The following is a 27,714-nucleotide window of genomic DNA, read 5'->3' as shown; positions in this document are numbered from 1 at the left end:
CAGCACAACACACACTAACACACCACCACCATGTCAGTGTCACTACAGTGCTGAGAATGATCCAACACCTAAATAATACCTGCTCTGTGGGGGTCCTGTGGGATTGCAAATATACCCTGCTAGCAATCCTGTATGACTAAAAGCAAGTCGTTACTGACCATGAGCTTGTGGCTCATCCCATCTTAAAATTATTATTAATTATTATTAATTAATTAATTAATGTGGAGTCATCCCCCTGTACAGTTAATACAGCCTTCACAGCAGGCTTTCCACTACATATTGGCAATTTGTACCCATTCAGTCACTGGTAAGGTCAAACCCTGATGAATAAAACCGCTTGTCTTGCAATTAATATTCTAATTATTCCAAAGAAGGTTTTATTGTTATGATATTAAGAAAATATATTTTGCTTGGTACATTTCTAAATTTCAAGCTCTTTATATGTCCATAGCAAAACAGAGGGTGAATTTTGATGTGATTTATTCACTTATTAAATATTATTTTTGACTATTTTGCATTTACTGTTTGCTATCATTTTAAGTAAATACAATTTATTCATATTTGACTTACAGGCTAATGGAAAGATTCCTTATGGATGGATAGTATCCTTTTACCAGAGATGATTCCTCAACTTCATCATAAATCTGTATTTTATTTGATGTTTTTCTTTTGGAACTGTTGTATGATAGCTGTTGGATCCTTAATACAGCTTTTAGTCGGCCTCAGCAGCTGTCTACTTATGCCCTGACTTTATACAAATACACCACCACAATCAACGGAAAATCTATTCTGGTTGGTGAGTAACTTTGCTGTGTTTATTATTAAAAAAATTAATAACAGTTTAGCTAATGTGTATAATTATTGCTATTATTTATCCAAGTTTTTAATATACATCTGTTTAGCCATGTTTTTTTAAATGAAGCTGAATCACTTTCCCAGCAACATTTGTATTATAAGACTATAACACACTGGCCAAACAAAACTGTAATGCTAATGAATTAATTTCCAGGTGTTACATGTCTCAGCTTGTGATGTTTATCAAAATCCTCCATGGTCAAGGATGTACCAGTTCTATAAATGCACTCAGGGATTAATTATAAGGTTTTTTTAGAGTTAGAATATACTGGTGCTTCCTTTACTGAAGTCTTGAAAGCAATTCACTGTAGCACCCATTATAATCAGTATTGTATTTATATAAGTAGTACCGAATGTCAGGCTTTTTTGTTGAGTAATTGGTGGTGGTTTAGTGTTGACGTCTGTGGACTTCCAATAGGAAGGCTGTGGGTTCAAATAGTAGGTCTGATAGGAGCAAGGCCCTGGCCATCAGCTGTTCAGCTCAGTTGGAAGTTGCTTTGTATAAAAAGTGTAGTAAATGTAGTTGATCTGACCACAGGTTTGACCGTGTGACCTGTTCTTGTGGGTGGTTCACATAAATGTTCTTTTTCTGTTTGTTTATTTTCTATATAATTTTATTGAGCAGATTTCTGGGACACAGCCGGTCAGGAGCGCTTTCAGAGCATGCACCCTTCTTACTACCACAAAGCTCATGCTTGTGTCATGGTGGGTCACTCACAGAACTATCATCAGATCTCCATTTCTGTAAATGTATTAATCCCAGAACGGCTTTAATTATGTCTCGATATTCTAACAGGTTTTTGATGTCCAAAGAAAAGTGACCTACAAGAATCTTTCCATCTGGTACAAAGAGCTGCGAGAGTACAGACCAGAAATTCCATGCCTGGTGGTGGCTAACAAAATCGATGGTACGACGACCTTGCTTTTCATTTTTTAAATGGTTGTTAATAATTGCGTCTAATGCTCGCCAATACAGCTGCTGATCTGCACATCTGATATCTTGTTTTTAGCTGACATGAGGATGACACAGAAGAGTTTTAACTTTGCAAAGAAGCAGGGATTACCGTTCTACTTTGTGTCTGCTGCTGACGGTACCAACGTGGTTAAGGTGAGGTTAAGGAACAGCTTTTCATTTTCATGATCGCTTATACTGGTCAGGTTTGCCGTGAGTGCAGTTCCACCCTGGACCGGGTCGGTGCCAGTCCATCGCAGGGCTTCGGCCACTCTAGACCAGCCGTTCACATCTGTATAGATGCCTGGCCGGTTAATAGCACTCTTAAGATTCGAACTTGGATCTGTCGGTCTGTCTGTACTATATATCCATACACATTATAGTATATGATCTGCAAAACCTACAGCCTTCTGGTTCAATGCCGTAATGCATACTTTATGCTAAATTTGGTTTGAGGGATGTATTTATACAACTTATTTGATATATATTATATGTATATTTATATTTTACCAAGCATGACCTGGTTGACCAACTACATTAGGGCATATATATTATATATTACAACTATTCCTTTAATAATACTAGTTTCTTTTTTTAAAGGAAAATGAATGTCAATGCTGAATACTAATGATCCCTTACTAACTACCTTACTAGAGGTGGATTTGTGTTGTTTGCTCCTTTTTAATGAGATGTTTGTTCAGTAAGATATATTTACCCTGTTACACTAATGGGCTTGAATGTACTTTCAGGTTTTTAAAGACGCCATCAATATGGCCTTGTCTTACAAGAAGAACTCCAGAGATTTTATGGATGAGGTTATGAGGGAGCTGGAGGTTTGTCTTGTTTTTGTTCCTAGTAAATCATGTTAGCATGATAAGAAGTTAGTATTATTATTTTATTTTTATTATTTACAAATGTCATCAATCACTAATGAGTCACTGAGCACTCGGTTCCCTTCTGTATTTTATATACAAACCTCGTTTTTGGAAAAGCGTCTACAGTACAAAGTAAAAAATTCCAGTGTTTTTTCTGACCAGCTTTATTGTATTTAAAAAAATATATAATTTAATGCCTGTAACAAACTCAAAAAAAAAGTTAGGACAGCAGCAAAAGAAAAGGGAGAAGTTTATATAATTGATTATTGGAACAAGCCGCCGCAACCCTGACAAGGATAAAGCGGCTGATAAAATGGAATAGAATGAAAAATGAATTTGTTCAGTTAAAACATTAGAACTCATTTATTTGTACTGTAGTCAGTATTTTATTACATTTACAAAACATTTAGCTTTTTTGGAAATGGGGGTTGTAATAATAATCGTCTGATATGATTATTTTCTTATAGAATTTTGAGTTGGAGAACAAGGACGAGTCACCTGATGAAGAACAATAGTAGAACGTTTAAAAAGCCATCTGATCATCGTTTTTGCCCGTGGTGGGACCTGAAAGCCGGCCGAACTATGTGTTGTTGGTTCTGGAGTGCTGTTACAGTCACGGTGGTTGGCAGGATGATCGCGCATCAACCGCCCTGAAGTAGTCAGACCTCCAGACCATCAGAAACACACATGGATATCGATGTGATATCGAGGCTGTAAAATCTAAAATAGACTTTGAAGTTAACTCTTAAATTCTGCCCGGCTTTAAGCAGGTTGATTTAGAAATATATACAAGTGAGATTATTGTAAACCAGCAGTACAGGTACATGTGATATAGTGATGAGTAGATTTAAAGATCAGAAAAACGTAAGACATGGTGACCCCGGTGTAATCATGGTGTAATGTATAGTATGTTTGTCTGAGGGAAGATTCTACTGTTTCATCCCCATTGTGTTAGCTCAGTAATAGCAGAAGGTTTTAGTATTGATTGATGAACATGAAGCATTATGGTACAGAGCTGTGAAAATGAATCATTTCAGAATTTAAAGAAGATTTGTTATAAAGGCAGCATATTTAAATCCACGGCGTTATTTAATCATTTATTAAAGCTGCTCCAGTGTGGAAAATGCGTTTGCCCTCTTTGCTCCTTAATTAATTAAACAGATGTAATTAAAAACAGTTAGACTTGAGTTAAATCATTGCCAGTGCTGTGGAATTGTTTATGTTTTAGTAAAATTCATATAAAATGTATATAAATGGATGTAAAACTTTTTTATGGCTTTCTATGGCACTAAGTGTAGCTTAGTGGTTAAGTTACTGGACTAGTAATGGAAAAGGCTGCTGGTTCAAGCCCCACCACTGCCAGGTTGCCACTGTTGGGCCCTTGAGCAAGGCCCTTAACCCTCAATCGCTTAGACAATATACTGTCACAGGTCTGTAAGTCGCTTTGAATAAAAGCGTCTGTTAAATGATGAAAATGAAAGAAATAAGTGAGAGACATAGACAACTAGCAACAGTAGTGAATCCTCTCACAGGATGCCAGCCAGTGACAATTTCTCCAAAAGTGCATCAGTGATGCATCCAGGTTTTTTTTAACAGGTGTTTGCTGTTTTCATCTGTGTTCATCTTGTATTACATTTTGTAAAATAACTATTTAATTTGACAATTATGCAAATTAAGGGCCAAATACATTTTACTGCACTGTACACAGCACTAGAAGGGAAACTGCTCGTTTATCATCTACCCAAAGTGTAAAACTGTGAGTCTAAAACTGTGATTAACTTTTTATCTACAGCTATAAACATATATATTGAAACCAGATAAATATGTATTTGAAAGTACACCCCCATACCCTGTATGTAAATAATAATGTGTATATATAGTCAAGCATCTTTGTATGTGCAAAGATTACAGCAGTCTTTTTTTAGTTTTAATCCAGTGCTGTGCTTAAAATGTAATACAGTGGTACCCTGAAACTCAACGTCAATTGGTTCTGGGAGTGGCATTGAGTTTAAAAGGCGTTGAGTTTTAAGGTATTTTTCCCATAAGGATGTTTGGGAAACCTGTTAATGCGTCCATGGTCTCGTAGAACTGCTAAATAATGAGGTTGTTTTTGACACTGACAATTAAGTTAAAAATCAATAAAACAAATACAATAAAACCTCCACTTTACCTTCACCTCTTAATTGTTTCCCTATGCTTCTTAATTAGTAGAGAGAATTTATGAGCAGTAATAATTAAGAGAGTTTTAGTGTTTCTATGTCAATCTTTTAATACATTGTCACATTAAGTTTTTTTTAACGATATGCGTTTTAGACTCTTGGAAAAACTGATTCTCACAATTTCTCAAAAGCTCGAGCTGTAACACAAGTTTAAAAGTGAAACGGGGAGGAAAATCCAACACAGATAAACACAGATACATGTGGAGCTTTCAGACTGGATCTGACGCTTATTCCACACATAAACAAACAAATACAGATTCGTCTCGTATTCACACTTTGATGACGTTTTTTCGCACCGCTCAAGCTGAGCGCTGAACAAAGCAGCAGTCACACACGTTGATTTTAAGGGTTCAAATTTATTGACAAAGGGTGTTGAGTTTCAAAGATTTTGAGTTTAGGGGGGGGGGGGGGGGGGGGCATCATGATGCCATGATGCCTTCATAGCATCATGTTTCTGTGTTATATTGTGTGCAGAAACATTTTTAGAAGCATTTTTGTAATGTGATGTTTTGTTTTCTTGATATTTCATGATCCTAATGTTTTGGATCCAGCAGATTCCTACAGGACATGAATTCCATTTCTCCACCACCAAACCACCATTCATCATGTGTTCTTTATTAGTCTGGCAAAAGTGCCAGTAAAGCAATGTGGGTTTGCACTCGCATTTACAAACAGTGAGTGAATCACCTTGTTTTTATGGCTTGATTTCTTTCTTTCATGACGGGAAAGGAAGGAGCAAGTTAATAAAACCAGAATCTGATCATATTCATAAAAATTAGAGGTTTTTACTTACCGAACCTTGATTTTAAAAGCTGTGTTGCCTGTTACTGCCATTAGTCTAAACAGGCACATTAATAAAGTGTTACATAAAATGGTAATGATAAATTGGTGGGTCACGTATAAATTGCTCTAGATGTTAGGGTGGAGGTGGAGAACATAATAACCACTACACCACTGTAAGCTATAATCACTCACTAGGATTAAAACAAAAAAATGAAACACAAACACTCTTGTAGGATTCACCAGTATAAAGTGTAGGAGGTTGAATACTGATGGTTCCAATTCATCCCAAAGTGTTGAGGTTGGTATTAAATATGGCACATTAAGACAGCATCGCTCTGAAAGTCATTGGTCCATTTGTGTTTCCCATGGTACAAATAATGTAAATGTACCCTGTAATATACAGTACAATACAACCTATAGTGTAGGTTCCATTTAGTTTTAGTCATTTCGTTTTGAAAGCCAGTTTTGGCTGTGTTTGTTACTGGTGTTCAGTATTTATTCAAAGACCCGAGAACTGTGTAGTGATGTGGAATTAATACACACAGAAAGAAGGAACATGTTCAAGCACAATAATGCCACCAGAAAACAATAACCACTGCATTTTTTACTATTTTATTGTGCTTTTGTTGGTCAGGAATCGAGTGACAACTCTACAGAGCATGGTCATGTTCATGGTGTTGGTTTATTTCACATCCCCCAACCATCTTCAGTAAATAAGCTAAAGTTACAAACCATTTATTATTTATTCTTTTTTCCCCCCAAATGATTGAATTTGCTCTGGACCTGAGGTGCTTTTCTACTGTGGAAAACAACCCGTCACCAAAAAGCTCCTCAGACTCCAGCCAAAGGAAAACTGATAATCAAACCCAGAAGTGAAGTGTCCACACAAAGCAGGCCACAAAAAAAAATTCACAGAACCTATAGATATAGTTTTATGATTGATCTACCCACAAAACAAACAAACAAAAGAAGGTTTGTGCACTGGACACAGCAAGAAATGAAAATGTTTGGAGTTCTCAAGATTTCCAGGAGGCGGCACCGTACTTCTGAGTCTAACAGCTTCAACTGAACTAGTGTGAAAAGCTCTAATCTAATCACTTTTGGCACATTGTTCTTTTCTCTTGTTCATCGTTCACTTTTTAAATAGTTATTCTTATCATATAGACACAAACGATTGAATGAACTACTCTAGATTTAGAAGAGGACATGATGATAATGAGAAGAATGGTGGAATATGACTGTGGCAGACTAAGGCAAATTATTTAGGAGAAATTGGACTGACAGTGGACGTGAACTGAAGGTAGAGAATCCAGTAATAAATAAAATAATAAAATATGCAGTCATGATACGTCTTCTTTCTTTTTATTTCTGAAAAAGCCCTATAAGACATAAATATGCCAGCGTCTGCATCTCGGCTCTCTAAAGTGTCCCATGAGATTTTTATAGCAAATAATAAAACCTGTAAATTTACATAATAAATTCATCCATCCCCAGATTAAAACTAATAAAAAAAAACTGGGACTGATTTAAAAAAGAATTTTATGAATTTTAATGCATATTAAGTGTGCATAAATATAGAGAATGTAAATGCAAGTCACAGTTTTCATAGTTCCTGATTTTAAATCGATCCAGAAATGTTGTTCTGTGCCCTTCTAGCTTTAAATGATTCTTCTTAATGATTAAATGTTTTGTCTGTCGACACGGTGGCTAGGTGGGTAGCACTGTCTCCTCACAGCAAGAAGGTCCTGGGATTTGCATGTTCTCCCCGTGTCTGCGTGGGTTTCCTCCGGGAGCTCCGGTTTCCTCCCACAGTCCAAAAACATGCAGTCAGGTTAATTGGAGACACTGAATTGCCCTATAGGTGAATGTGTGTGTGTGTGTGTGTGTGTGTGTGTGTGTGTGTCTGAGTGAGTGAGTTTTGCCTGTGTTGTTAATGAAGTTAAACACTGTGCTGGATGGTCGGAGCGTCACTATTATTTTAGGATGGTCCAATTCCAGTTATTTTAGCTTAAAGGGGAATTAAGTTTAATGTACAGTATAACACTGATATAAGCTACATGTTCAGTGTTTGTGCATTATTGTATTACTGAATCTAATCCATAATCGCCAGAAAACTTATAAAAGCCATCACCTAAAATTTAATAACCATGACAGGCCTAATAAAGGGTTCTAACATACATTTAGATGTTCCTAAATAAATAAAGCATGTTTTATAAACCCAACCAACTAACTACAAAAGCTTTTGCAGCCACAAGAACTTTCAACTCAGTCTTTTTAAATGTAATTACAGACATAAAACCCACAATAATTTAGTCAACTTTGAGTTAACTTTGCTAAAATGGCAAATATACGTCTGAGCAGACACCCGTGATTTGCCTGTTAAGGTTTAAACCTTGAATTTTGCAGCAGGCCGATGATCTGAAGCCACAAGCAAGTTTGTTTTCTATTTTATTTTTGCATTCTCTCCCAATTTAGTGTAGTCAATCTGTCTTCCGCTGCTGGTGGATCCCTGATTGTAGTTGAGGTGGGTGTATTGCTGCTCACGCCTCCTCCGACCCGCGCACAGCCCTTAGCAGAACCCTTTTTCACCCATGCACTCTGCACAGATCCTTACACAGTGTTTGAAGACCACACCCACACAGTCCGGCCATCCCGCCCTAGCAGAGATGTGTCTTGCTGCAGGCACTGCCAGCTGACTGGTGGCAACAGCAAGTTTCGAACCAAGGAGTTCAGAATCTCGGCGCTGGTAAGCTAGCGGAATATCCAGCTGTGCCACCTGGGTGCCGCACACAAGCAAGTTGATCTCTGAGTAGCTTAAGAGAAACAAAATCAACATTTTGGAGTGGCGAGTCAACGTCCTGACTCAAATCTCGAGGGTTTTATGCTTAAATGCGTCCAATGTAGCCGAATTAAAACAATTTGGTATAAAGAGTGAGTCAAAAATTCTCAAGCAAGTTGTTACTACCAAGAGTGGCACAAGCAGTTATTAGGTTTAGGAGGGGGCAATTACTTGACAACCACTGCTGTAGACCATACAAGTGCTTTCTTTTCCCCCTTTTACAAATAAATGATGAAATTTATGCAAATCCAGACTGAACTCACAGTGAAGCTAGAAGGGCACAGTGGATGAAACTGGGGATTCAATTTGGACGCTAGTCAATGTTAGAAAGGTGCTTGACGACACAGTGTTCTTTTCTCTTACATGCACTGATTGTGGGAGAGTAGATTCACCTCTGCTTGGATGTTTGCCTGTGTTTGTAAACTTGTGTGTCCCAACGCCGGAGATAAACTGTTGTTTTTTTATGGATTGGAAACCTGAGCGCCTCGTATTAGTGCACACAGCCAATCATTAACCAGTATCACAGTTTCTGTCAGTCTAAACCTTCCTCAGTTTCTTCCTAAGAGCAGAAGGAATAGATAATCAGACTGATGGCTTGAACAGGCCGGTTCCAGTGTGTGCAGAGCGCACGTGGAGATGATTCTTTGTTCTGGATGTGTATCAGATATCAGATCAGATGAAGGAATGGCCGACGGAGTCAAAATGTGTGAAAATGTGAACATGGATGGCGTAAATGCTAGCACCTTGTTTTGTGCAAATCGTCCCCAAACTGTCCATACAAAGAATAAAATCTTTTCACCTTTTATCGACAGGTGTATCACTATGCATATATGCCAAACATTCATATATAGATCTATATATTTTTTAGATTTTTAGACATTTTTATGAAAACTAATATATACATTGCTTGTGAGCGATATAAAAAGAATTTATATTTATAATTTTGTCCATATATACAGTCATAAGCTTGGAAAGGACAGTATTTTCAGCTTCACCTTGTAGTTATTCTAAAATTCAGGCTAAATCCGTGAATAAAAATTATTCTAAGCATAATATAATATTTCACAAGCTACAAAATCCACCAATGATGGGAATTAAAGAAAGAAAGAAAGAAAATTCCAACCAAGCAATAAGTGATAAACTGAAATAAACTGCCTGAATGCTTTAGAGCCCCTGAGCCACACGAGCCCCTGCGTACAATTTATAAATCGAGTCTTGTAGTTTATTCAGAAAGATCTTGAACGTCTCCCAGGGACACGCAGTCGAGTTAACGTGTACGGGAAAGACGTTCCCAGACCCACAGCGGCCCCGTCACATCACACGCAAATCCACACGCGCATTCCTTTATTGCACAGCTCATCTAATACGTTGATTTTGTGTAAAATTTTGATATGAATTGATATTCATGTGTGTGAAGTGCATGAGGAGCTGTCGACAGCGTGACAGGAGTCAAGAACTTGGCAGCGTGCATTTGTGTGTGAGGTGGAGGGAACCGGTCACGCGTTATAGCCACCGTGGAGCGCCCGAATCGTCGACGGAAGACCAAGTTTTGATAAATTAGAATTCAGAATTCGGAACATAAACTAAAAAAGAAAAAGGCATGATGGGATGCACTGTTAAAATCTCAAATCTGATTGCTGTGACAGCTGATATCTGTGATGTTCATGCTACAGTAGATAAAAGGATGACCAATTAAAAAAAACTGTATTTTTAAATAGAATACCATATATAACTTTTATATTTATGACAAAGTGTTATATTCTTATATCTATATACTTTTCAAATATATATATGTGTATATAATTGGTAAAAATGATTAAATTATTGATGGAATTCACATCATCTAAAGGAGAGAGACGAGTGCAGATCAGCACAGTTCACCTTGTCTTTTCTGTCTCTCCTTTAACAAAGCTATGTAAATACATTGTGATCCTAATCAAAGTCACGTTTCCTTTAAGGAAAAAGTCTGATTATGAAAAAGCCACTAGTGTTGGTTTAACATTCTCCAGGTGTATTATGTCTCTCAGCCAGAAGGAGGCAGTAGGCAGGTAGACACGACCCGGCCACACCCACTCTGCTCAGCCGCTTCTACAAAAATATTCTAAAAGGCAACTCAGCTTCCTTCGTCTTACATCGTCCCTCCTTTAAAGAAAAAAAGAGGACCCCGAGCTGCAGATTGTGAGAAGGAATCGGGTAATAAGGGGAACGTGTTTGGAGAGGGGATAAAAAAATTCTAAGTAAACCGAGTCAGTCTTATTCTGACATGATGGTTCTGTGTTTGTGTGTTTTACAGCCTCGTTGATATTCCCCCTGAATACCTGCCGTTATATATTAAGAGGAGAGATCGAGAATGAAATTGCTACTGGAGCTGGATCTTATTAAGAACCAAATATTTATCCGGGGGCACTTAGGTGGCACAGCTCACCAGCGCTGAGATCTCAGGCTCCAGGGTTCGAAATCTAGCCGTGCTATCGACAGGCCTGGCGCTGTCACAGTCACCGACACGACTGGCTGTGTCTGACGGAGGAAATGGACAATCGGGTTTCTAATTCATGCTGCTATTGCGGCCTCTGTTGGCTGGTCGAACAGAGCCGTAGCCTAATGGTTAAGATACTGGACTAGTAACCAGAATGTTACTGGTTCAAGCCCCACCACTGCCAGGGTGCTGCTGTTGGGCCCTTGAGCAAGGCCCTTAACCCTCAATTGCTCAGACTGTATACTGTAACTGTAAGTCGCTTTGGATAAAGGTGTCTGCTAAATGTCGAAAATGCCGAAAATGTAAAATGTCGAGGCACCTGCACAAGAGATGGTCGAGTCACAGGTAGTAGCGCGCGAGTACGTACGCCATACTGCTCTCTGTTAGACCCCATCTCTGGCGGGTGAGCGTGCCACAGAAGGCGAATGATAGTTTGAGGCTCTCTTCAGTTAGGGCAGGGTCTGCAGCGATGTAGCAATTAGAATTGGGGAATTGGATATGACTAGATCGGGCCAAAAAGGGGAAAAATACCCTTAAGATCCTAATTAACAAAAATGAATTAAAAATGAATTAAAAAATAAAAGAAATAAGAAAGTATATATAGTACAAAGTTCTGATAAACAAAAAGATTATTAAAATAGTATTTAAAAGCCTAGCTACAGATGAAGTGGGGTGGGAGGGTCACCTTTCCAGCAGCTGCCTTAGGGCCCGTTCTATATTCATACGATGGCCGACACGTGTCACGCCCAGTTCAGCAAAGTCCTCTTTAGTGAGGGCGGGGAGATGCGAGCCCTCGATCTCGTGCTCCTGGAAGCGCTCACAGTGCTCAGCCAGGTTGATGCTGGCCAGCCAGTCGGCCACGTCGTACTTGTTCCACAGGTGTAGGGGTTTCTGGTGAAAGGGGCGCAGGGTGAGAAGCGGGGCAGTCACGCCTGGCGAGTGCCCGGGCGACGGGGAACGGCTCCTGGCGCTGGAGCTCCTCATGACGAAGCGCACTTCCTTGGGCTCGTGGGGCAGACTGAGGCTGGACGATTTTAGAATGGTCGGGGCCGCGGTGGGCGAGGTAGCCAGGCCGAAGCCTCTGATGGGTCCGAGAGGGTCCGAACGGTCCGGGGAAGCAGAGCCGGGACTGGGCGTCCGACGGGTGACTGGGTAACGGCTGCCCGGACGGATGGTGAAGGTGGTGCCGTAACTTCGCTGAGAGATGGTATGAAGCTCCCCTAGACTGCTGAAGAGTCTGAGAGAGGAGAAATACAACAGCACAAAGTGAGAATTCACGTAAAGAGTCACAGGAAAGAGCCTGACGAGTCTGTTCGGATTCTTAGCGGCTCTTTCCTGTAGCGTGCAGCAACCTCCATTTATAAATCAGGAGGCGAAGCAGCTCTCTCAAGTTAATTAAGTTAGCCAGAGGCAGAAAAAACGCATTAACACTATGTTAGTGGAATGTTTTATTAATGCGTTTAGCTGGAACACAAGCAAGAGTAACTACAGTCCAGAGCAGAGAGTAAATCACTTTGTAAAATCTATATTCATAACATTTAATATCATGTAATATTTACAATCTCATATTTTTAGACCTATTCTAGAATACTGACTCCCTCCAGCCCGAAGTAATATTCATTATATTTAAGACGACCATTAAAAGCACACATTCTATTCTAATTGAAAATCTAAAGTGAATTAAATATACGTTCAACATTTTAATATATAAAAATAGACTAGGATAACCCACTTTTGAGAGAATGCAATATAGTAAAGAGATTAAAACCCCCAAACTAAATCTGTACTATAATTAGACCTTGTCTCTTATACTCTAAAATGACATTAAATGTGATATAAGTGAAATGTTATTTATGGGCAGAAAAGAAAAGAAAACAAAAAGAATCATGAAAATAGATGTAAGATATACCAATTAGGTATAACATTATGACCACCGTCCTAATATTGTGTCCTTATTTTGCTGCCAAAACAGCCCTGCAACTGTGATGCACTGTGTGTCCTGACACCTTTCTATCAGAACCAGCATTAACTTCTTCAGCAATTTGTTGGATCGGACCACACGGGCCAGCCTTCGCTCCCCACGTGCATCAATGAACCTTGGCCGCCCATGACCCTGTCGCCGGTTTACCACTGTTCCTTCCTTGGACCACTTTGTTGTATGTTATGCCTGGTCGGTGTAAGTTGCCAGTTTAGGAGGTACATCTATTCTGACTAAAATGCTGCTGTGTCTGATCCACTCATACCAGCACAACACACACTAACACACCACCATCATGTCAGTGTCACTGCAGTGCTGAGAATGATCCACCACCTAAATAATACCTGCTCTGTGGGGGTCCTGACCATTAAAGAACAGCATAAAAGGGGGCTAACAAAGTATGCAGAGAAACAGATGGAGTACAGTCAGTAATTACTACAAAGTACTTCAAAGTGCTTCTATATGGTAAGTGGAGCTGATGAAATGGACAGTGAGACACAGACAATATTGTAGGTATTTTTTGAGCCAATTAGGGTAAATAAATAAATACATTTAAATGATGTCCATAAAACCAATACTGTATTAATAATTCAACTTTATGTTTTGTCGCTTTGATGAGGAGGCAGACAAGCTGAACAGCATGCATCAAGTGAGCAGCCCGCGGGCGTATCTGTCTAAGAATGAAGCCCAGAGTAAAAGAGCAAAGCGAGGAGGAGGAGGGCAAACTCGGCTTTCACACGACTGAACAGATGCTCCCAAAATAAATCGTGAGTCTGGGACCGCATGTCATGAATGTACCCCACTCATGACTAATCACTACAGACAGTCATTCAGGGTCCTTTTATCCTGTTTACTGGACATGATGGACAATAGATAAAATCTATTTTCATCAAGACAGAATCTTCAGTTCGGATCCCTGATCTCTCTTACAGTACAAAAAAAATGCAGCAGGAAAAAAAAACACAGACGAATATCGTGGCTAAAGTGATGTGAGGAGCCAGAGAGACACGAGCAGGTGATGCGTAGGTGGACGAAAGGGCGGAGCTCAGTTAAAGAGATAAACAAAGAGAGAAGATGATGAGATGATGCATGCGCACTTACACGAGTGCCCGGCCCTCCGGGGCTTAGTCTCAGATTCGGTTCTACACAGAGCGGCGTGGCATGCACAGAGACAGAGAGAGAGAGAGAGAGAGAGAGAGAAAGCAAAGAGAATGAGAGAGTGAGAAAGACAAAAAGAGAGTAAGACAGAGGCAATGATAAACAAGGCGTGATTGATTAGCATCAGTCTATGAGAGCAGAAACAGACAACAAGCACGTAACATTAAATTAAAGCCATGAAACACATCAGCAGCATTTATTTATTTATGTATTTATTAGCGGTTATTTATTATTTATTTAACGGTAGTTACTCGTTACACAAGATTCATCAGTTCACAAGTTTAACGTGGACAATTTTGTATCTTCAATTCACCTCACTTGCACGTCTTTGTACTGTGGGAGGAAGCCCACACAGACATGGGGAGAACATTCAAACTCCACACAGAAAGGACCCGGACCGCCCCATCTGGGGATCGAACCCAGGACCTTCTTGCTGTGAGGCGACAGTGCTACCCACCATCCAACATCCCGCCCAGTTTGGCATTTAGACTTCAGTAATATGGTGTTGGTGTGGATGCAATCTTCAGTATTAACATGAAACTGTCTATCTTCGAATAAGTGTGTGTGTGTGTGTGTGTGTGTGTGTGTCTGGGGTCGGCTGCTATAATGGTGAAAAACAAAGCCATGAAAGCAAACATACAATCAGAGGTGAGTAGTAGCTATATAAGTGATTTATTTATTCATTTATTGTCTGACCCCAGAGAGGTCACCAGTCCATCACAGGGCAAACACACACACACACACATATGTAGGGGGACTTTAGTATTCCAGTTAACTTGACTGCATGTCTTTGGACTGTGGGAGGAAACCCCACAGTCCAGACACGGTGAGAACATGCAAACTCCACACAGAAAGGACCCGGACCGCCCCACCTGGGGATCGAACCCAGGACCTTCTTATTGTGAGGTGACAGTGCTACCCACCGAGCCTTCTGCTTTATTCAATGGAAAATAAACGACCCTAAACAATCGGCTTTATCCGAAATTCAGTCCAATATGCAGCCTCACTGATGGCCAGCAACAATCATTATTCTTCAGGTAGGAATCGTACGCAGTGAAAAAGAAATGGTTTGGGATTTGCCGTGTGTGTCAGTCAACATGATTTTGGAGTAAACAGACAGAAGGTGGAGGGCTGAGATAAGGGGTTTATCCTGAAAGCTACAATAACAGTAAGCTGCACACTGTTCAGTCAAATCTGTGTGTGTACACGTTCACACAAACTGAGCTGGGAAACTGAGGATCTGGAATCCATAATTAAAGTCAATAGATAGACAGATAGACAAACAGACAGACAGGTAAATAGACAGACAGAAAGACAGGTAGATAGATAGACAGACACATAGACAGATAGATTATAGATAGATAGACAGACATACAGATAGACAGACAGACAGATAAACAGATAGATAGATAGACAGACTGACAGATCGACAATCAGACAGATAGATAGATAGATAGATAGATAGATAGATAGATAGATAGATAGATAGATAGATAGATAGATAGATAGATAGATAGATCGATAGATAGATAGATAGATAGATAGATAGATAGATAGATAGATAGATAGATAGATAGATAGATAGATAGATAGACAGACAGGCATACAGATAGACAGAGAGATAGACAGATAGATAGACAGATAAATAAATAGACAGATAGACAGAACGTTATTAATCCCGAGAGAAATTGTTTAAGCAGATAAATTTAAAGATTTAAGTTAAATAAATAAATGAATAAATAAATCATAAGCAAATAAATAAAATCTTAAACACTGAATCTGTGGTAATTTATGAGCCTCATTATAATTTTCTTTGCCTAATTAAACAACCTGATGGAGTATAAGTGATTAGCATACTGTAGCGCTGGTGCTAATTTGAGTGCATTACATTAATACGGCTTCTGGGTGACGTTTACATTTGTCACCCTTTGTCTCTGACTGCACCAAGCGCTAATATTTAACTCGGATATTAAATATTTATCAGATGACTATTTTAATGAAGTAGTTCTACACACCTCTGTGTACGATGCTTGTGATGGAAATGGAGGCAACATTTTATTCAGAGAGAAGTTTAAGCAATGGGTAAAAAATAAAAAATAAAAATAAATAAATAAACAAATAAGAGGACCTCGAAAAAATTAGAGATGCATTAATCAGCAAAACCCCATTACTAGAAAAGGTTGGACAATTTTTAATAAGCAAAGAAAACAAGAATTATTTAACGGACAAAGAGAAGAGACGAATGACATTATAATGTTCTGGCTGGCCAACTTGATTGTATTTTTAAATGATTTGATTCCTGCAGCGCACAAAAAATAAGTGAAAAACGTAAAGCATATTTTGAAACATTCCACAATAAGCTGAATAGGTAGGCTCACCACTTAATGAGAAAATTGTCAGTCAGTTAAAGAACATAATGAACAATTGCACATAATTTAGACCTTTCACCATCCGTCATACATAATATTGTGTAAGGACTCAGCAGAAATGCCAGCCAGTTTATAAAAGCATTCATTTAAGAGAGCAAAACAAAGGCTAGGAAAGCATTTCTAATCCACTATTGGACAATTTGCCAGTTTCTAATTTGTCGCCCAACACTCTTACACCAACAGCACAAAACCGAGGGGACACAACAGGAAGAATAACTGCACATCTTAAATTTGCAACCTTTCTGCGACAATAACACAACAGCAAAACTTTTGGCAAAATAAACAACTTTATCATATGCAAAAACCTCATCCCAACTGTAAAGCATGCTGGAGGGAGCATCAGTGGTAAAAAATAAGGTGAGATGATAAATATTACAGGTGACTGGGGTGGCACGGTGGTTAAGTGGGTAGCACTGTCGCCTCACAGCAAGAAGGTCCTCGGTTCGATCCCCAGGTGGGGCGGTCCGGGTCCTTTCTGTGTGGAGTTTGCATGTTCTCTCCGTGTCTGCGTGGGTTTCCTCTGGGTGCTCCGGTTTCCTCCCACAGTCCAAAGACATGCAAGTGAGGTGAATTGGAGATACTAAATTGTCCATGACTGTGTTTGATGTAACCTTGTGAACTGATGAACCTTGTCAATTCTGTGCTGACTGTTGTTTCTTATCTGCTTACAACAGCTGAATTACAGACATGTTGCTGATCTCTGTACTTAAGACTCCTAGCTACATCTCAAGCACAATATATCTCAGGATTTAATGCACAAAACACAAAGCATAAAACTAATATTCAGATTATATTAAACACAATATTTAATTATTCCATAACAAACCTCATAAACCTCATGTAAGTCTAATCAACACCATAATCAATAAAGAAGGTTCTAAATGTTACTGGGGCGGCACTGTGGCTCGGTGGATAGCACTGTCGCCTCACGGCAAGAAAGTCCTGGGTTCGATCCCCAGGCGGGGCGGTCCGGGTCTCCCTGTGTCTGCTCTGGTTTCCTCCCACAGTCCACAAACATGCATTCAGGTTAATTGGAGATAATGGAAATGACCTATAGGTGAATGGGTGTGTGTTTGTGTGTGTGTCTGCCCTGCGATGGACTGGCGCCCTGTCCAGAGTGTTACTGTGTGCCTTGCGCCCATTGAAAAGCTGGAATAGGCTCCAGCACCCCCCACGACCCTGTCTGAATAAGTGGTTAAGAAAGTGAGTGAGTAAGTGAGTAAATGTTACTGAACATAAAGGTTCACATACTTTCTCCAGCTGGGACTGTATGTATATTGTGATGTATATTTACACCTAGTACTAATGTACCAACACACAATACTGTGATGTGGTGAGAGTGGTCCTTTAAAATAACATTTGGTTATGGGTGGTCCTTTTAATGGGCAAAGTGGATGATTGACAAATTGTACATAGCAACATATGATCTACAGTTCAGCTTTAATTTAATAGCTAATGTACATTGGCACAGGATAGACATACCTAATAAACTGGCAACCAAGTGCATAATAACAATGTTTATTAAAAGTGAAATAAAGGAACCAGATTACTTATATCATACTAATTTGTACAGTGACAGAAGTGAAAGGTTAAGATCAGCAGTAAGAAATCACTAAGGTGAGAGATCAGGAGGTGATTTAGTATCCTCAGGTCCTCTGTTACCCTGTAAACACCCCTCAGTGACAGTCGGAGGAACAGCTCTACATCTATACCACAAAATTTACGTATGGAAAAATCGGAACTATTCTTTTTGTATGTGGAACACAAATCAATTCCAATTAAATAATAATAAAACTGTTTGTGGATTTGTGAGGGAGTACGAGGTAACAGACGTCCCGGAGGGAGTGATTTATAAAGTCATAGTGGTTATTTCATTAGTAAATACACCAATCAGCCATAACATTAAAACCACCTCCTTGTTTCTACACTCACTGTCCATTTTATCAGCTCCACTTACCATATAGAAGCACTTTGTAGTTCTACAATTACTGACTGTAGTCCATCTGTTTCTCTGCATGCTTTGTTAGCCCCCAGGACCCCCACAGAGCAGGTATTATTTAGGTGGTGGATCATTTTCAGCACTGCAGTGACACTGACATGGTGGTATTGTGTTAGTGTGTGTTGTGCTGATATGAGTGGATCAGACACAGCAATTTTTAATCACCTCACTGTCACTGCTGCACTGAGAATAGTCCACCAACCAAAAATATCCAGCCAACAGCGCCCCGTGGGCAGCGTCCTGTGACCACTGATGAAGGTCTAGAAGATGACCGACTCAAACAGCAGCAATAGATGAGCGATCGTCTCTGACTTTACATCTACAAGGTGGACCGACTAGGTAGGAGTGTCTAATAGAGTGGACAGTGAGTGGACACGGTATTTAAAAACTCATACCAGCACAACACACACTAACACACCAGCACCATGTCAGTGTCACTGCAGTGCTGAGAATGATCCACCACCTAAATAATACCTGCTCTGTGGTGGTCCTGTGGGGGTCCTGACCATTAAAGAACAGGGTGAAAGCAGACTTAAAAAGTATGTAGAGAAACAGATGGACTACAGTCAGTAATTGTAGAACTACAAAGTGCTTCTATATGGTAAGTGGAGCTGATAAAATGGACAGTGAGTGTAGAAACAAGGAGGTGGTTTTAATGTTATGGCTGATCGGTGTAGATTGTTTAAAAATGAGAAGAGAATAATAATGATGTTTGAGTTACCCTAGTGGCTAAAAGCTAAGGTTTACTCTCTTCCATGTCCGTGTCACATCTGTAGAAATATAAAAGGCTTCAGTTGTATTTCAGTCAATGAAAAATTTAAAACAAAATATATATATAAAAGAAAACTTACTAACTAATATAACTGACATTCCTACAAAGAATATAAACGTTTCTACGTCTGGTACATCTACGAGACTGGAACGTCTCTTCAACTTACCAGGAACCGTCAAACACTGAGACGCCGCTGAAGCTCCAAACGTTTCAGTATAACAAAGCAAATGTGAACATTAAGGCTTAATTGCATGCTGAGGGAGAGAAGTGACTTTAAAGAGAGGTTTCCAGTGCTGGTCCTTTACGTACACACATTATACGGCCCAAAAATATATTTACACCTGACCACGAGCTGGTTGGACGGCCAATTTAAAAAATAAATGGTATTAAAATATAAATCACATGACCTCATGACTGAACAATGAAGAACTCCAATTATTTTTGCTAGTTATAACTTTCAGTTCAATTTAATTTTGTGTTTGTATGATTCTTTTAAACCCTATTCATTTGAAGTTTCCTCCAGGCCACCCAAGGAGGATGGAGGTCCCTGCTGAGCCTGGTTCCTCTCAAGGTTTCTTCCTGTAATTTTAAGGGAGTTTTTCCTTGCTACTGTTGTTCTCGGCTTGCTCAACAGGGGTTTTTGGTCTGTTAGTCCTGGATTCTGTAAAGTTGCTTTGAGACAATGTTCATTGTACAGTACAAAGGGCTATATAAATAAATTTGACTTGACTTGATCTTTTCAGCTAGAACAACACCCACTCTTCTGAGAAGGCTTCTCAAGACTTTGAGGTATGTAGGCGGGAATTTGTGCCCAAAGACCAGTTGTATCATGGGTTAATGTTGGTCAAAAAACCTCAATGTATGTTCCAATTCATTCCAAAGTTGTTGAAACCGAGCTTTTCCTCATGTCTTTATAGAGCTTAGATTTTATAGAGCTTATAGATTTTGTGTTGTTGGGGGTAGAAAAGTAAACTAAACAGGACCAAGTTCAGAAACCAGTGGCTGCTAATGTCCATAAACAGTGTAGTACATTTTTTTACACCAGCATGCCTGCAATGCCAAGACAACGTTATTGTTTGTGATTGTTATAATAACAGCTCCTGCTTATACAACACGACTAGGATGAGTCAGAGCAATTCAGATGTGCTAACGTTAATGAAATTAGCTGTAACAATAGCAGTAGGACAACAGCAACAATAAGCATCTGTGCTAAGCTGTAAAGTGTAATTATATCTGTTACACACCACATACGTTCACATACACACTGCACGCATGTGTGTGTGGTCAGAACGTTCAGTAAAAGGTCTGAACCCGTGTAGGATTGTGAACTTGGTTCTTCTACTGTGAGTGTAAGTCAATTCCGCACTTATATAAACAGTGTTATAAGATCATGAAGCTTTTTTTCCTCACTTGTAAATACTGGCTCTGCTGTTTTTGTTAAAATTAGCATTGGATGTTGTACATCCAGCCATTCTGCTCTGTCTGTTCTGGTAGAGCTGACGTTATGCTTGATGGGATCTCCTCCCTTCAGCCACTGCATAATCGTGGAATCAGGCAAGTTATTCTTCCTTCCAAAGCTGGTAGGTCTTGGAAGTGTAGAGATTGGGAATCTTTTGAAGTTAAACTCTAAACACACACTAATTAAGAAATAGACAAATACAACTTTTTAATATTTTGTTTATGAATTTTCTCCCCTTTTTCTCCCTTTTAGCGCGTCCAATTTCCCGACTGCGTCATGCTTTCTCCCAACCAATGCCGGCCCCCGCTCTGATTGAGAAGAACAAAGCTAACCCACGCCCCCTCCGACACGTAGGCAGCAGCTGGATGCATTTTGTCACCTACACTTTGACGAGTGCAGTGCAGCTCAGCACTGTGTACGGAGAGACACACCCTGATACGCACTCTCTCCCCGTCTCTGTGCAGGCGCCATCAATCAGCCAGTCCGGCAGTTTGAGCTACAATAGCTGGTCTGTTGGATCGGACCACATGGGCCAGCCTTCGCTCCCCACGTGCATCAATGAGTTGCAGTTTTGGAGATGCTCTGACCCAGTCATCTAGCCATCACAATTTGGCCCTTATCAAATTCACTCAAATCCTCACGCTCGCCCATTTTTCCTGCTTCTAACATCAAGTTTGAGGATAAAATGTTCACTTGCTGCCTAATATATCCCCCCCACTAACAGGTGCCGTGATGAAGAGATAATCAGTGTTATTCACTTCACCTGTTAGTGGTCATAATGTTATGCCTGGTCAGTGTAGGTACCAACTGTAAGTTAACAGACCTTTATGATGACTTACAGGTGGTACCTAAAGCTTATTTTTAATTAGGGGTGGGACTTAAAAGGTTTTACTGTATACTACTGTATAAAAAAACTGTGTATAATTTAGAAAGTTTTCCAAAAATAGATGTTACAAAATCTAACAACTAATCAAACTAGAATCAAACCTAAATTAGGCATAAGGTATAATTATGAATTTTAGTTTGTAAAGCTCACTTAACTCACCTGGCACCAGCCACGGGTGACTTGCGTCCGGGGTCGAGAGAGCCTATGAGCGGTTCCTCACCGAGCGAGCATGTATCCTTGTTTAGCTGCTGCAGTCTGGAGCTGAGCTCACTTATCACAGTGGGTTTGCCCTCCTCTGCACCTGCAAGTGGGCGAGGTTCTATGGGGTCGCCCCATAGCTTGGACCGTCTGTGGAAGAGGTAGCGGGGTCTTGCCGGGCCCGAGGCCCCCGTGGCAGCAGCCAGCGCAGCTGCGTGCTGCTGTGAGAGCAGCTCACTGTCTGAGGACTGCTTAAGCAGGGGGTCCCTGAACGTCACGGGGCCCTTGGTGAGCTGAGACTTGAGCTTTGGCTTTGGAGGCACTGGCGGCTTATCGAGGATGAAGGTCTGACCATCAGCATTAGATGTGTAGGTGTCAGTGGTCTCGCCACTCTCTGAGGATAGTGTGGACATGCTGGAGACAGTGGAGATGGTACTCGTGGTCTCCAGATGGTGATCGCTGGAGCTACGAGTGTCTACCTCCTCTACCCCGGAATCAGCAGCGGACTCTGGGCCCAAATGGGGCTCAGATGGTTTTCCTGAGGCTGCTGGAGGGCCGCTGGTGGAAGAGGCCTGTGCTGCGGTAGTGGTTGCAGCTGAAGGGGCTTGGGAATGGGTCAGGACTGGGGCTTGTACTGAAGGGGTTGCCTGCTTGGCTGCCAAAGGTACAGCAGAAGCTGCGGGCGCCTCTGGCAGGAGACCATTGGCAAATTCATCCGGTGGAGGAACCACACCGATCTTGCGCAGTTCTTCCCGTGTCTCTTCGTCACTGGAGGACAGCATTGCAGGAGGTAAGGTCACTGTATAGGTGTCCACATCTTCTTCTGAGCTTCCCTGGGCCAAAGTTTTATCTGAAGAAGGGCTAGAGGAGGCCTGAGGGGTTTTATCTGAAGCAGGACTAGTGAGTGCCTGTGGGGTTGGGGTAGATGTGGAGGATGCTTCAGGGCTGGGGGACTTGGTCCGTTTAATCTCAGCTAGTGTGGGTTTTGAGCTCTCGAATACAATGCCTTTGGGAGGGGGGGAGACACGTTCTGTGCCCAGTCCCACTGCCTGTCCGTTACTGGTTGCGTGAACCATAATAAGTCCAGCAGTCTTCTGCTGTGATGTGTCCATGATGCTAATGATCATGCTCTTTTTGTCTTCTACCTTCCTTTCCTGCTTCATCTCTGTTACTGTGTCTATCTCTTTCCTTTTCAAGGTGGGCGTCCCCCAGTGGATTTTGCTAGTGGAAGTGGGAGTGTAGCTCCTTTTCTCTCCAGGGGACAAGGAGCGAGAGGAAAGCTCCCCATCGCCGTCGGTCTCTTTGGTCTTGGTGTCCATAAACAACACACCTCCAGCGGTCTCCTTCTTAGTCCTGGGCTCAGGGCTGCTAGAAGGAGACTGAGTTTGGGAGGTTAAAGCACGCTCCCTTGCGGCCAGCGCAAGTGCCAAAGGCGAGTTGGGGTCGAGGGGCTTTCCTGTCAGCGGGTGGATGAAGGTCGTTCCTCCCGGAGAGGGTCGCAAAGCCAAAGCGGGCGGAGGCAGCTGAGTGAGTTCACTGGTAAGCAGGCGTTCATCTACCGAATGGGACTGCGTGAGCAAGTGGGACTCCAGTGGTGGGGCTGAGCTGCCTTCCATGGTACCCACAGACAAAAAGACTGTGGATTTCCGTCGGTCCTCAAGCCGCTGCTCCCGGTCCTTAACGGCACCAGCAATGGCAGCTGCGAAATGGCCCTTGCCCTGAAGAAGCCCTTCAGCTTGTGCACGAGTTCGCTCCTGCAAGAGCTGCTGCTGGTAGTATTCTGCCCTGCTAGTATGGTGAGCAGCCAATCGACCCGTGGGCGAATACTCCCTGGTGTGGACTGACGCCAGCGCTAGTGAGGCACGCTCTTGGGCATCCTCTACCTGCAGCTGCTTCACTAGTGGGCTTTTCCTGCGCTGGGGCCTGCTGGTTGGCGGCGTGTACAAGCCTATGCTGAACTGGCCCACGTTGGCATAAGGGTTGTCGATGACGCGCCCCTTGCGCTTAATCCGTTCTGGTGGAGTGGCGGCCGGGCCAGGCCGCGGGATGTCTGTGGGTTCCACGGGGAGGTGAGTGGAGTCTTGCAGGAGAATCATGGAGCGGGACTTCTTCTGCCGCTCTATGTGGGCACTGTGGCGTGGGGGCTCGTACAGCTCGGCGGACATGGTCTGAGGCAGAGCGTGCAGCCGGGCCTCTGAGCTTGGCTTGAAGCTGGATCGGCCGGGGTCGTGAAGGCGGCTCGGAGGAGGGGGCGGGCAGAAAGGCGGAGGTGGACCCATCTCCAGGTAGTAGAGTGAGGGTGGTGGAGGCGGCGCCGTCTGAGGAGGAGGAGGGATACGGTGACTTTCTCTCAGGCTGTCGGTCATCGAGGAGCTTCGGGGGAACCTGTGCTCTGCCACCAGGGCAGACAGCCGATCCTCTTCCGTAGCTCCTGCACAAAGAGGCACAGACAATGAATCACTGGTTTCAATCACTGGTTCCTGGTTCCAGTTAATGACATTATAGGAACAAATATAATACCAGCGCATTAGCACTTTGTTAATAACACCTATCTGGTACAATTATACATTTGTTGATTTTTTCATAAGCTATACCTACTATAATATATGTAGATGAACTTTGTGGGTATACAATTACTGACTGTCACTCATTTATTGCTCTGTACACTGTGCCACCCCCTGCAACCCATTTATCCATAGAAAGGGACCCCTATAAGACCCCACTGACCAGATGATGTTTGGATGGTCAGCACTGCAATGTCACTAACATGGTAATGACATGATGGTGCGTGTTGTTCTGGTTTGAGGGCACTTGTAGCCTAGCGGTTAAGATACTGGACTAGTAAGCAGAAGGTCGCTGGTTCTAACCCCACCACTGCCAGGTTGCCACTGTTAGGCCCTTGAGCAAGGCCCTTAACCCTCAATTGCTTAGACTGTAAGTCGCTTTGGATAAAAAGCGTCTGCTAAATGCCGAAAATGTAAATGTAAATTGTTTCCCAACAACATTGCTGCACCTGCTACAATATAGGCTATCATGTTATGACCATGTTAGTGTCACTGCAGTGCATGTTGGATCCACCACCCAAATACAGTCTGGCCAGTAGGGGGCTTACAGATGTTCCTGTTAACTGATATATATCAAGTACGTATGAATGAAAGTCTTTATCACATAGGTGTACCTAATAAAGTGCTAAGTGAGCGTCTGGTGTGCACTAGAACTGTATCGTATTTTTACAGTGTTGTCTGATTACCGAAGGACTTTGTTCTGGACATGCCTTTGGGCAGCTGAATGTGAGCTTTTTCCAGCGCTGGGTGAAGAGCACCATGAAGACCAAGACCCTGACGCTCAAAAAGAGACTGGACACAGAAAAATTGATTAATAAACGAATTATATAGAAGATCGAGGTCTGATTCACATACGCTACTACTGCGGGGTATGCTGCATGTCTGAAAAGATAATAATCGTATTCATCTGTGCCGTAAGCCAAGTCATCAGCATGGTGGCACAGCTTTACCATGTCTGTGTGGGTTTCTTACAGGTAGTCCAGTTTCTTCCTACCTCCCAAAACCATACAGAGAGTGTATTGGATGCTCTAAATGATGTGTGTGAGTAAATAAGAGAGTGCAAGAGTGAACAGGGGTGTGTGTGTGTGTGTGTGGTGTCCTGCGATGGATTGGTGCCCAGTCCAGGGTGTATTCCTGCCTTGTGTCCAGTGTTTTTGGGTGCTGTTACCAGAATGAAAGAATAAAGCAGTTAGTGGACCAAAAGTAGTTCAGCGGTACTGGACTAGTAATCGGAAGGTTGTTGATTGTAGCCCGACCAATGCCAGGGCGCCTTAACCTTTTTCATGGCCTGCTTAACCATTTGGTTGATCTTACTTTAGGTCTAAATACACTATATTGCCTCGCCGAGGTCGGCAACTTTCTGCAGAGTCGGTCACTACAGATCTCCAAACTTCATGTGGCCTTCAGATTAGCTCAAGAACAGTGTGTAGAGCTTCATGTAATGGGTTTCCATGGCCGAGCAGCTGCATCCAAGCCTCACATCACCAAGCGCAATGCAAAGTGTCGGATGCAGTGGTGTAAAGCACGCCGCCACTGGATGGACTCTAGAGCAGTGGAGACGTGTTCTCTGAAGTGACGAATCACGCTTCTCCGTCTGGCGATCCGATGGACGAGTCTGGGTTTGGCGGTTGCCAGGAGAACGGTACCTGTCTGACTGCATTGTGCCGAGTGTAAAGTGTGGTGGAGGGGGATTATGGTGTGGGGGTGTTTTTCAGGAGTCGGGCTCGGTCCCTTAGTTCCAGTGAAAGGAACTCTTAATGCTTCAGCATACCAAGAGATTTTGGACAATTTCATGCTCCCAACTTTGTGGGAACAGTTTGGGGATGGTCCCTTTCTGTTCCAACGTGACTGTGCACCAGTGCACAAAGCACAAGGTCCATAAAGACGTGGATGAGCGAGTTTGGTGTGGAAGAACTCAGAGTCCTGACGTCAACCTGATAGAACACCTTTGGGATGAATTAGAGTGGAGACTGTGAGCCAGGCCTTCTCGTCCAACATCAGTGTCTGACCTCACAAATGCGCTTCTGGAAGAATTGTCAAAAATTCCCATAAACACACTCCTAAACCTTGTGGAAAGCCTTCCCAGAAGAGTTGTAGCTGTTACAGCTGCAAAGGGTGGGCCGACATCATATTAAACCCTATGGATTAAGAATGGGAGTCACTCAAGTTCATATGTGCGTGAAGGCAGACGAGCGAATACTTTTGGTAATATAGTGTATCTAGAATGAACTGCTGTGCTATTCGAGTACAGACTTACTATCCGACACTGACATGAAAAGCAACACGATCACTTCTCTCTCCCCACACAGATGTAAAATGTAATCTAGGGGTTAAATACAAGAGACTGAAGCTGTGATAAAACTGAAGGTACGTACACGGTGGCTTACACTGATTTCTGCTGGTGTAATTCGGCGGCTGGTCGGTCGTTGCTTTACGGTGGCTGCTCTGTAATCTGCCTCCACTTGCGACCTCAGTACCGACTCCTGAGAGGCCAAAATTTCATCTAGCCTTTCTGCACAAATGCATGTGCACACAAACACCCACACACACCGAGGTGTAAACACCCACACACACACACACACACAATATATCCAATGTTATGATATCACAGTCGTTGCTATACACATAGAATAAAAACATGCAATTCATGATAAAACGACAACATATTTTATATTGTTCTTATAAATCTCCAGCCGTAACTCACCTCCTCGTCTCCTCCTCGCAGACGCTTAGCATGTAACAAACAAAACACCGTTCTATTCAACTCTTATAGCAGCCAACATACAGTTGTAGTTACAGTTCAGAGAAAAGGCAAAGATAAACTATGTGGCACTATACATTTTCAATAAGAGACAGATCTGGACTGTAGGCAGGCCAGTCGAGCACATGCACATGTCTACAAAGCCATGCTGTTGTAGCATGTGTAGAATGAGACCTGGCATTAATCTTTCTAAAATGTCGCCGTGATGGCAGGATACAGATACGTCTGTCTAAAATCCCAATATAAAATCCACTTCAGTCATTTCTTTCACACATACACTGATCAGGCATAACATTATGACCACCTTCCTAACTGACTGGTCTGTGGCTATGCAGCCCCATACGGAACAAACTGCGACACACTGTGTATTCCAACATCTTTCTACCAGAACCAGCTTTAACGTCTTCAGCAGTTTGAGCTACAGGAGCTCGTCTGTTGGATCGGACCACACGGGCCAGCCTTCGCTCCCCACGTTCCATCAATGAACCTTGGCCGCCCATGACCCTGTCGG

At 41.9% G+C, this 27,714-nt stretch overlaps 2 protein-coding genes across 6 annotated transcripts in view; one reads left to right on the top strand and one right to left on the bottom strand.

The window, feature by feature from the left end:
* Positions 1-4,865, top strand: part of rabl2 (RAB, member of RAS oncogene family-like 2) — a 5,769-nt gene extending 904 nt beyond the window's left edge. Inside the window, exons 2-8 of the mRNA XM_063004866.1 lie at positions 573-602; positions 717-796; positions 1,481-1,560; positions 1,652-1,763; positions 1,866-1,963; positions 2,557-2,640; positions 3,150-4,865. Coding sequence (XP_062860936.1) covers positions 573-602; positions 717-796; positions 1,481-1,560; positions 1,652-1,763; positions 1,866-1,963; positions 2,557-2,640; positions 3,150-3,197 — 532 coding nt within the window. The 3' untranslated portion in view covers positions 3,198-4,865. The remainder of the gene's footprint in view (positions 1-572; positions 603-716; positions 797-1,480; positions 1,561-1,651; positions 1,764-1,865; positions 1,964-2,556; positions 2,641-3,149) is intronic.
* Positions 4,866-6,282: 1,417 nt separating this feature from the next.
* shank3a (SH3 and multiple ankyrin repeat domains 3a) overlaps positions 6,283-27,714 on the bottom strand; it is a 244,008-nt gene continuing 222,576 nt past the window's right edge. For 2 of the 5 annotated variants that reach the window (XM_063004289.1, XM_063004292.1), the window contains 4 exons: positions 26,818-26,954; positions 25,129-25,234; positions 21,840-24,309; positions 6,283-12,236 (listed from right to left, as the gene is read on the bottom strand). In XM_063004289.1, coding sequence (XP_062860359.1) covers positions 11,681-12,236; positions 21,840-24,309; positions 25,129-25,234; positions 26,818-26,954 — 3,269 coding nt within the window. In that variant the 3' untranslated portion in view covers positions 6,283-11,680. Of the gene's footprint in view, positions 12,237-14,078; positions 14,120-19,284; positions 19,334-21,839; positions 24,310-25,128; positions 25,235-26,817; positions 26,955-27,714 lie in introns of all 5 variants that reach the window. The other 3 variants (XR_010013991.1, XM_063004291.1, XM_063004290.1) reach the window with 3 other exon arrangements.

Source organism: Trichomycterus rosablanca, chromosome 11, assembly GCF_030014385.1.
Source record: "Trichomycterus rosablanca isolate fTriRos1 chromosome 11, fTriRos1.hap1, whole genome shotgun sequence".
NCBI classification, from domain to species: domain Eukaryota; kingdom Metazoa; phylum Chordata; class Actinopteri; order Siluriformes; family Trichomycteridae; genus Trichomycterus; species Trichomycterus rosablanca.
The sequence above is the reverse complement of the archived record's forward strand: the minus strand, read 5'-3'. Positions and strand labels throughout refer to the sequence as shown.